General features: G+C 56.2%; 1 protein-coding gene across 1 annotated transcript; it reads right to left on the bottom strand.

The window, feature by feature from the left end:
• Nucleotides 1-6269: 6269 nt before the first annotated feature.
• On the bottom strand, nt 6270-8865 carry C1QL2 (complement C1q like 2). The gene is made up of 2 exons (XM_014864024.3): nt 7670-8865; nt 6270-7048 (listed from the first exon to the last, which is right to left on the bottom strand). Exons 1-2 carry the CDS (start codon nt 8351-8353, stop codon nt 6869-6871), a joined length of 864 nt encoding a protein of 287 aa, XP_014719510.1. The 5' UTR covers nt 8354-8865; the 3' UTR covers nt 6270-6868.
• Nucleotides 8866-9377: the final 512 nt, after the last annotated feature.

The following is a 9377-nucleotide window of genomic DNA, read 5'->3' as shown; positions in this document are numbered from 1 at the left end:
CTGCGTCTTTCACAAGGTTTGAAAAGCTAGAAGCAACACAGGCAGCAGCCAAGCCCCATCCTAACTGGAGCCTGGAGAACAGGGTCTCCAGCGCCGCCCCCAGGAGTCATCTTCGCGCTGTGCCCGCAGGAGCAGAACTGGGCTGGCCGGAGTTGATCTCTTTCTTTAATTCCCTCAGTCCCAGGGGAGGGGCTGCTGGCTGTAGATGATATACCACCAGGTAGACAGTGAGAACAGGAGGGGAAGCCCTTGAATCGTCTGTAAATTGGATAGAGACATCGTTTACATTACTCTGAAAATAAGGGGGGATTTTCCCACAGGAGGGCAGAACCTGCTCGAGGTGAGGAGCAACCCTGTTGGCAGGAACTCTTCCTCTGCCAGAGCAGGAAGGTCAGAAACAGCTTGAGGTCTAGAGGGGGAAGACTCGTTTAACCAATGTAAGTTGATCGCCAATGGGACGACGGCGTGCACCTCGGTCAAGAGAACCGGGGCCCGGCACGAACCGTCCCAGGCGTCGTTCCAGAGCCGTCATCCCGAGAAAGAGCAGGTGCAGAAGCGTGTTGAGAGTTTTATATTCTTCATGAACAAATCCACACACGTGCATCTGAAAAGTCTGGAAGAATACAAACCAAGCTGCTAACAGAAATTATCTTTGGGGAAGGAGATTGCATAAGAAAAGAGAGAATTTTTATTTTCTGTTTCATATTTCTCTATATTGTTGACATTTTCTGCAAGTGCATATTGTGTCAACAATCTTCCAAAAGATGTTTTTCCTTTGGAGAAAATAAAAGAATCCTGACAGCACAGGCACCAACTGAAGCACCCTGCGGGAAGCGAGGCTACCGCCGTGTGGCCCCAGGAGGCTGAGGACCATCCTGGAGGGCCTGGGGAGGGAATCAAATTAGCCCAGAAGCCACAGCGTGGCGGTGCTCGTGTGTTCATGCCGACTGGATGGTTCTGCTGATTTCTAGAGGTGTAACCAGGGCCTTGAAGGTTGCAATAAATGCTCCTTTGTACACTGTCTTCCCCATTCACCCAAACCTTACAAACTCAGAGGCAGGGGCTGGAGGCGGGTGGGGACCCACTGGTTAAGAGCAGCGTTCAGCTTGTTGGGACAATCCCCTCTGATCCCCCTGTACAGTCAGACACGCAAGTGGAGATCTTTCCAAAATCTACCCTCTCAGGATCCCCTAGGATTCACCCATTCATGCAGCCAGCCAGCCATCCATTTCACAAGTATTTATTGAGCAGCTACTGTGTACCAGGCGCTATTCTAAGTGCTGGGGAGGGGGGTTCAGTGATGACCAACACAGATGATGCTCGGTCTGCCCTTGCGAAGCCTATGGTCCACAGGGATGGCACATCACCAAATATGTGCTCATGGCAGCGTGGCAAGCCCCGTGGTTCAGGTTCCAGATCAGGGTCCTCTGGACCTTCAGGGAAGGGGAGAGGAGGAAACCCTTGAGCCCCAGGCTGAGGGCTAGGGGCTACTGGAAGTGACCTGCCGGCTGAGCCATGAAGGAGGCATGGGAACGAACCCAGAGGAGAGGTTTCCAAGTAGAGGGAACAGCATGACTAGTGTTGGGAACAGTAAGAAGCGGGAGAGTGAGAAGTCCTGGAGACAAACGGATGACACAGATATTAGGAGAGAGCAGACACTGGGGCGGCCTCCACAGAGAGCCTCTGACGCTGGCTTCACCTGCAGAGTGTTTGCTGGGGAGGTTCTTTTGCATCAGTGCGCCCTCGTTTTGGTTGGTCTTTGAGGTGTCACCTCCCTGCCCCACCCATATTCCCAAAAGAGTTTGGACTCTGGGGTAAGACTTTAGTGTCACTCCTGGCCCTCACCTTCAGCAAGGCACTTAACCTCTCTGAGCCTCAGTTTCCTCATCTGTAAAATGGGACTAATAACAATACTTACAACACAGGGCTATTGTGAGAAACAATTGTGCCCTGGTACCAACTCCTGGCATATCCTAAGGTCCTAATAAGTAAAACCTGTGGCTCTGTGTGATTGCCCAGGATGTGGTAAGTGTCAAAGCTCAGCGATGGCACGTGGGGGGCTCAGTGTACTATTCCATTTACTTTTGAGTATTTTTGAAATTATTATGACAAAATTTATCTTTAAAAACCACCATTCACGCTGTTTACTGCAGTTGCCACTCTAATCCATGCTTCTTTGGGGAGCGCTCCTGTTTGCTGAAGGAAATTAGCACATGGCAGTAACAGGACCCAAACATTCCTCCAAAATTCCTCATTTCCACCTGCCAGCTTTCCCCTCCGCAGTGTTCTGGGGGCCCTGGGGAGACCCCGCCCCCCGCCCGGCCCAGCCAATTCCATGAGTTGGTTTCAACGCCAACATCAGAGCTTCAAAATCAGGTATAAGAAAGAAGTATTGAGGGGCCAGCCCCGTAGCAGAGTGGTTAAGTTCTCACATTCCACTTCGGCGGCCAGGGTTTCACGGGTTCGAATCCTGGACACGGACATGGCATGGTTCATCAAGCCATTCTGAGGTGGCATCCCACATGCCACAATTAGAAATACACAACTATGTACCAGGGGGCTTTGGGGAGAAAAAAGAAAAATAAAATCTTTAAAAAAAAAGAAAGACCTATTGAAACTTACATTTTTAAAATTTCTAATCTAAAAAATAGAAAGAAAATCAAGCATTACTAATACTGAAATATGGATTGAAACTGTGCACTCAAAGAATGAAAGTGCACAGCCTTACCTGTGACTCATAAAAGAACATATTTTCTTGCCTAAGACTCTGGAAAAATGGCAAGTTGAAGGGAAGTACATGGATTAACGCTTGTTTCTTTTTGTTCCACCCGAGGAGACCTGTCTCCAAACTTGGTTCTCCAGCTGGAACACAGATACTGATTTGAATGTGCAGATCCTTTAATGAATATAAATACAAAAAGATAGACATTTTTTTAAAGTATGGATTGGCAGTAGTATACATAAATCATTGATAAGTCAAATACATATATTGGATGTGAGTGCTCAAAAAAGGTTTGTCCCATAGGACTGCATGATCAATGAAGTTTGGAGCAACCAGTCTCCACAATGTGGCCCCTGCATAGTGTCATCATAGCTCCACGCAGAGCGGGGCCTGGATGTTTTGTCTTGGGTGCCCAAGAGAGCCACCTGCTCACACAGATAACAAGAAAATGTAGCAGAAGGCATAACTTCCATCTTAATTTCCAGGGCCAGGTGTGTATCTCATGCACTCAGGTGGTCCTGAAAATAATTAGTCAACATAGATGTGGACTCTGGCAGTGAAGAAAGTGCCCTCTCGCCAATCATGGACAGCCATGCTCACTTCAGCTAAATTCTCTGCACCTACAAAGTGCCCCCTTTCCCACCACCAAGAGGAAGAAATGAGAGCCAGTACAGGAGGAGATAGTCAGTGGGCCCCAAGGAGAAGGCATTGGGGGAGGGGATGCTGATGGAGACAGGTCCGAATGGAGCATTTGGAGCTTGTGACCTAAGGGTCCCACTGGGCCATCAACACTGACCCCAATGCCAGGATGCTCAGCTAAGTTCCTCAGGAGTGGGAGCCTCTGTCTGGAGTGCTCTCTCAGGACCAGCCCTGCGTCCCTGGTCCAGCCTCTTCCCATCTGGCCGTTTGGAGGAGCTGAGGCTCCCTAGAGCAGAGGAAGGGCTAGGAAGTGAGTCACACCCTTTTGCTCTCCTCTCAAAGGCTTGGGGACCTGGGAGGCGGATGTGCCCCATCTGTGCAGTCAGGCAGGGGCCCGGCCTGTAGGTCTGAGTTCAAGTTCCAGCTCAGTCTCTGACAAGCTCGGTGGACTTGGGCCAGTCTAGGACCTCTCTGCGCTATATTCCCCACTTCCCAAATGGGCAGAAGAATGCCTTTCCTGTTTACTGGGAGATGCCAGCATGATAACCCCAACCTAAGAACACAGTTAGCAAATGGACCTAAAGCAATTAGGAAGTTAAAAGAACACTTTATAACTATGATTGGTAGTAACTCTCTACTCAACTAGAGACAAGGACAAGTGTCTGGGCAGATGGTTTCTTGCATTCCACATGCACCCCAAGACCGATGGCACACAAAGGTGGTGTGGGGAGGCCTAGTCTCCCCATCCGCCCCTGCCCCTTTCTCAGGGAGTCCTCGAGAGAGATCATAGTAGGATCATGGACCTCAGTGGGTCATGAGGGGCCTGCCTGGGACATGGAGAGTGTGCAGCCGCAGAGAGGTCGCTCCTGAGCGGGCAAGCTCCTATCACCGGCCCTGCCTCCTGCCTGCCGCCTCATCAATCTATCATCCTCTTAGCAGCTGACACCTCTGGCAGCACCTCCCGGCAGCCCGGGCATTAGAATTGCAAGAAGCCCGGTTGCACCGGGGAATACAGATGGAGGAATCTCAGATTCAAATTCGTCTAAGTATTGTGAACAGCCAGACCCGGGCAAGGCGTTTCTACTGCCCTTCCACCAAAGAGGAGTGGTGGGGCTTTTGTTAGAAGTACAAATTGCTTCTTAATGCAGAGGATAAAGCTGGGCTCCAGCACCTCGTTAGAAATTCCTCCCATTCCCAGGAAAGCCACCGCTGCATGTCAATTTTAATTTTTGAAATTTAAACCAAGGGCTTTGTGTCTAAGCTCCATCTCATCGGAGGAAGGGGAGGAATAAGTCAAAAAGGATTAGGGGCCTGCTGGGGATTGCAGATCCATAGCAATTAGACTTCATTTGGGTCTCAGACATTTGGTTTTAATCGCATTTCTGGATGATACAATCGACAAGGCATCAGAAATTGATACGTGTGCAACCGTAGATGGGGCCCGACACTGCCCTCCCCGGTTCCTGGGCTCAGCTGGGTTTGGGCTCCACAATCAGCAAGGGTGGGGTAGGTGGAGAATTGGGACTCAGTTTGTGTCTAGAACTGGGGGGACGGTGGCTTGTAAATATATATTCATTTTCCCCCTAGGTCTCTTTGAGCACTTTACACCTAGACTCAAAGCAAATGCAGTCACTGCTAATATTCAAGTGAATGACAATAAAACATTATTCAAACAAAGTAAGAGCACACAGAGGAACAGTGACAGCTATAGGACTCTAGGCGGGGGCTACAATTGTCTTTTAAATGAGAGTCACAGCTTTCAGCATCCTCCAGGAGCTAAAGTCGAGCACAATGCTATTTGGGGGCAGACATACAGCTATGAACACTGTCACCCCCCACAGTGACAGGGACCTATGAAGACGTGTGTGTGTGCACGTGTGCAACATGGATTAGTGATGACAACCACCATATTATATCCACATGGTTTGTGTGCGTGTATTTCCAGTTTTAGCCACAGACACACTCTGGGTTTGCCTCCACATACACTACATGTCTCTTCAAACAACTGGTCAAAATGAGCGCAGTAGGTAGTAACAGGTTGCTAACTGGTTATTTTGTAGATAACTTACTGTTTATTGGAAATCAATGATGCAACAGCAAAACAAAAAAGTAAAAAAAAAAAGGCAAAACCACGTGGGGTGCCTTCCTAACCTGGGTGTGTGGAACTCCGAGTGGAAGTGAATAGAGGGGACCAAGCAAACACCTTGGGGTTCAGAGCCAGTGCCCCACACCGCCGTGCAAACAGGAAGGGAAGACTCCAGAAACGGGCATCCCTCTCCGAGGGGGAGTGTCTACCTCCCCGACCACACAGTTCTGGGTGCATTCAGGGAGCTGGAGGACCCACAGATTGGCCTCGGTTACCAGCCCCTTTGAGAGATGCGGCCCTGGCTGGTGTGTGGGTACCAGACACATGCTGAGTACCCTGTGTGCCTGAGTGGGGGTGTTTCTCCCAGGGACTTCCTGCACTTCCTTCTCCGGGCAAACATCTCAGTGATCACCTGCTGGCAGGTGCCTCGTTCATGCCTCCCATTTTGCAGAAATGCCTCCTCTTTCCCTTCCTGTTGCAGAAGCTCCTGCCCTTTGACCTCCACCCACAAAGCTGGCAGCCTTAGAGATCCAGCCGTCCTCTGGTCCCGTCCTGTCAGCCTCTACCTCTCTCAGCACCCTCCTCTGGGCCCCTTCTGTTCAGGGCTGCAGCCCAGGGGAGGACTCCTCCCTCAAAGGGTAGGACACTGCTACCCCATCTCCCCATGTCTTTTCACCCACCCCAGGCGGCAGGGACAAGGCAGTGGCTGGCAAGTAGGGCATAGATGGGGCTGTTTAGGGTCCAGTTAAGATCATCACACCAAGGTGGGCATCTGGAGGTGGGGTCCTGGGGCCACGCTGACAGAGACATCGGAGCCTATAGTCTAAAAACATAATTTAATGCATCGCGGTGGGTCTGAGTCGGGAGTGTGGCGGAGAGGCGAGTTTTCCGTTTGCTGGGATTATGCTGCGGGAGGATTTGTGGCTGACAGGGAAATTTGCACAAGTATTTTGGGTCACAAAGAAGGACGCCCCAGGGAGCTTGTGCTCACTTTGGCCTACCTCGAGGGCCAGGTCGGCCAGGGCGGGGAGCCCTCGTCCCAGGGCACTTAGAGGAGGAAGGGGACTGGAGGAGGGCAGGCTCCTGCCCCGCCTGTCCAGTCCAATCAGGTTTGCAAAGTCTGCGCTGCTGCTGCTGCCACTGCCACTGGGGCCGCAGGGGTTCAGGTTCACGCTCATCTTGCCACTTGGTCTCCCCCTCTCCCTCCCCGGGTTGGGGACAGGGACCAGGAGCACAGCCTGGAGCGTGATGAGTCGCAGACACACTGAGGTTGGGAGCAAAACAGGGAGGACAGCAGGGATGTGTCTTTTCCAACGATGTCAGGAAGTGTCATGAAGCGAGAGCGGTCCTCGCCAGGGAACAGCGCGCCCCCAGGGGCATAGGGCGGCCTAAAGCCACCCCACCTCGCGCTCCCTGTGCCCCTAATCCGGGTACAGAAGAAAGCCCGAGAACGTGCTGTACTTGTTGTTATTGCCTCCATGCGCCTTCCCGCCGTCCAACTTCACGTACACCTCGTCTCCCGAATCGAGGTGCAGCACCACGCTGTTACTGGCGTAGTCGTAGTTCTGGTCAGCGTCCTGCGCGATGGCGCTGGCCCGGACCTAAGGGCAAGCCGCCAGAGCGGGTGGGACAGGGCCCCTCTACCTGGGCCCCTGCCCGGCCCCCACATGGCGCGCTCCCTGGCCGGCCTTCTGCCCGCGGCTTCAGGGCCCACGCTCCCACCCAAACTCCACGCTCTCTCCAACTTAGCCAACTCCTTCCCGGTCCCCTTCTCTCCGCAGCCGGCAAGTCCGGGAAGGAGGGAGAGAGCAGGCTTCATAGACACTGACCCAGAGGGGAAGGGCGGGAACTAGGGGCCAGGACTGAGAGGAAAGGAGACTGGGTGGCAAAGGGGCGACCGGGGCGCACAGGGGGAGCTATAGAAGAATGAGGTTTCCGAGGAGCCCACGGGGCTGCAGGAGGGTTTGCAAGTAACCAGAGAGTGCAGTTTAGGTAGCAGGATCCCTGGGACCTTGGGCACCACCTCTGGCGCTTCATTCCTGTAAACGCGACCAGTGCGCATTGGGAAACAGGACGCTGTGGCGCGCTCCCTCCCGGAGATCTCTCCGGCGCTCGCGAGTAGGGAGAAAGGAAGCTAGTTTCCTAGGCGGTTCGGGGCGCGGGGTGGGGACGAAGGTCTGCGGGGATTTGCCAGAGGGGGTGGGGGTCGGGGGGTCACTGACCTGCCCATTCTTGCAGAGGTCCGCCCACATGCTGGTGCCGTCGCCGCCGCGCATAAGGATGTGATAGGTGAAGAAGTAGATGCCGCGCACCTGGCAGCTGAACTTGCCGGTAGTGGGGTCGTAGTGATTGCCGAGATTGGTGACCACGTCGTCGAACTTGAGCACCTCGTAGCCTTCGTGGGGGCTCTTCAGACCCACGTAGAAGGCGATCTTGGGACCGCTGAAGGCGGCGCTCAGCGCGCCGGTCACTTCGCCCTCAGAGTCGCCGCCGCCCCCGGTTCCGCCACCCACCACCCCGACACCGCCTGCAGCGCCCGCGGTCAGCTGCAGCCCTGGCAGCCCGGGCCGCCCCGAGTCGCCCTTCTCCCCCGGGGGACCCCTGGGTCCAGGAGGGCCCGGCTCTCCAGGAGGCCCCCGTGGCCCGGGCTTGCCGGGTCGCCCTGGATCGCCCTTGGGTCCCTGGATGAAAGGAGGCGGAGGGTTGGCGCTCAGGTCCTGCATGACTTCCAGGGCGGCAGTGCTGGGTCCTGGCGGCGGCGCCTTGGCGCCCGCGGGCCCTCCGCCGGGTGCGGCGCTGTATGGGTCGCAGATCATGCGGCAGGTGCCCATCATTTCGTAGTGCGCTGCGCCGGGGGGCGCCGCCTGCAGCAACAACGGCACGGCGATGAGCAGCCCCAACGCCATGGCAAGCAGCACGCCGACGGCCGCCAGGCAGGCGCGCCGCCGCCGCTGCCACAGCCGAGAGGCGACCGCCACCAGCTCCTCCTTGCCGCCCGGGGAGGTAATGGTGGGGCGGCGCGGGCGGCCCCGCTCCCCGCGCTCGGGGGCCGACTCCGCGGGTCCCGGCCGCGCCCCCGACGTGGCGACCCTCGACTCCGGGCGCCCAACTACTTTAGCGAGAGGCGCCCCGGCCCAGGCGCCGCTGCCCACTGCGCTGGGGCTGCTCGGGAGAGCCACGGAGCCCGACGCGCATGGCGGGGGGCGCACAGGACAAGCCCGGCGCCCCACGGTCCAGGCGGCTGCCGGGGAGCTCCGGGTGCGTGTCTGGCGTCCGGCGCGGGCTCGGCGGCGCTGCCTCCTGCCCCGCTCGGCGGGGCTCGGCGGGGCTCGGCGCGCAGTGAGGGCGCCCGGGCTCCGCGGCGCGCTCTGCTCTGCTCTCCCGCTGCTCGCTGGCTCCCGCGCGGAGGGGGGACCCAGCTACCCTGACGTAAGGAGTCCGGGGCTGAGCGGCGGAGGCGGCGAGGCAGCGCGCGCTGCCATCACTCGGGAGACGGCGCCCTCATGTCATCAGCCTTCGGTCCTCCTCCTATCGAGCGGCGTCCTCGGCAGAGGCGGCAGAGGCGCGGTTCCTCGGGCGGCGCCTGGGAGCCACAAGTGGGTGCAGCGGGCGCAGCCCCCAGCCCTGGCGCCTCGGACACACCCACTCGCCGCCGCACTCACGCGCCTCCCATCCACCACGCACAGACGCCCACGCGCGCACTCCCGGGCGCACGCTGGCACCTCCACATGACCGCAAAGGCGCCCGGAATCCTGATGCCAGCAAGGTCCTTGGGGATCACCTAATCCATCCCCCTGCCTGCAAGCGGGACCAGACTTCCACCCCGCAATTCGACGAGAGCCCCAGTCCCACGAGGCCCTGGAGCGAAGGACTTTCTGAAAGCCCTCCGGCGTTGCTTCTTCAGAATGAAATACACCTGTGTCCGGAAGG

The sequence above is a fragment of the Equus asinus genome, chromosome 4 (assembly GCF_041296235.1).
Source record: "Equus asinus isolate D_3611 breed Donkey chromosome 4, EquAss-T2T_v2, whole genome shotgun sequence".
Classification (NCBI taxonomy): Eukaryota; Metazoa; Chordata; class Mammalia; order Perissodactyla; family Equidae; genus Equus; species Equus asinus.
Note: the sequence above shows the minus strand (reverse complement) of the source record. Positions and strands in the feature narration are given on the sequence as shown.

Excerpts from the sequence above, each read along its gene's own strand:
- C1QL2 (XM_014864024.3), bottom strand. The coding sequence starts at position 8,353 with ATGGCGTTGGGGCTGCTCATCGCCGTGCCGTTGTTGCTGCAGGCGGCG. Across the intron at positions 7,049-7,669 it reads ACCTCTGCAAGAATGGGCAG|GTCCGGGCCAGCGCCATCGC; the intron begins GTCAGTGACCCC and ends GCTTGCCCTTAG.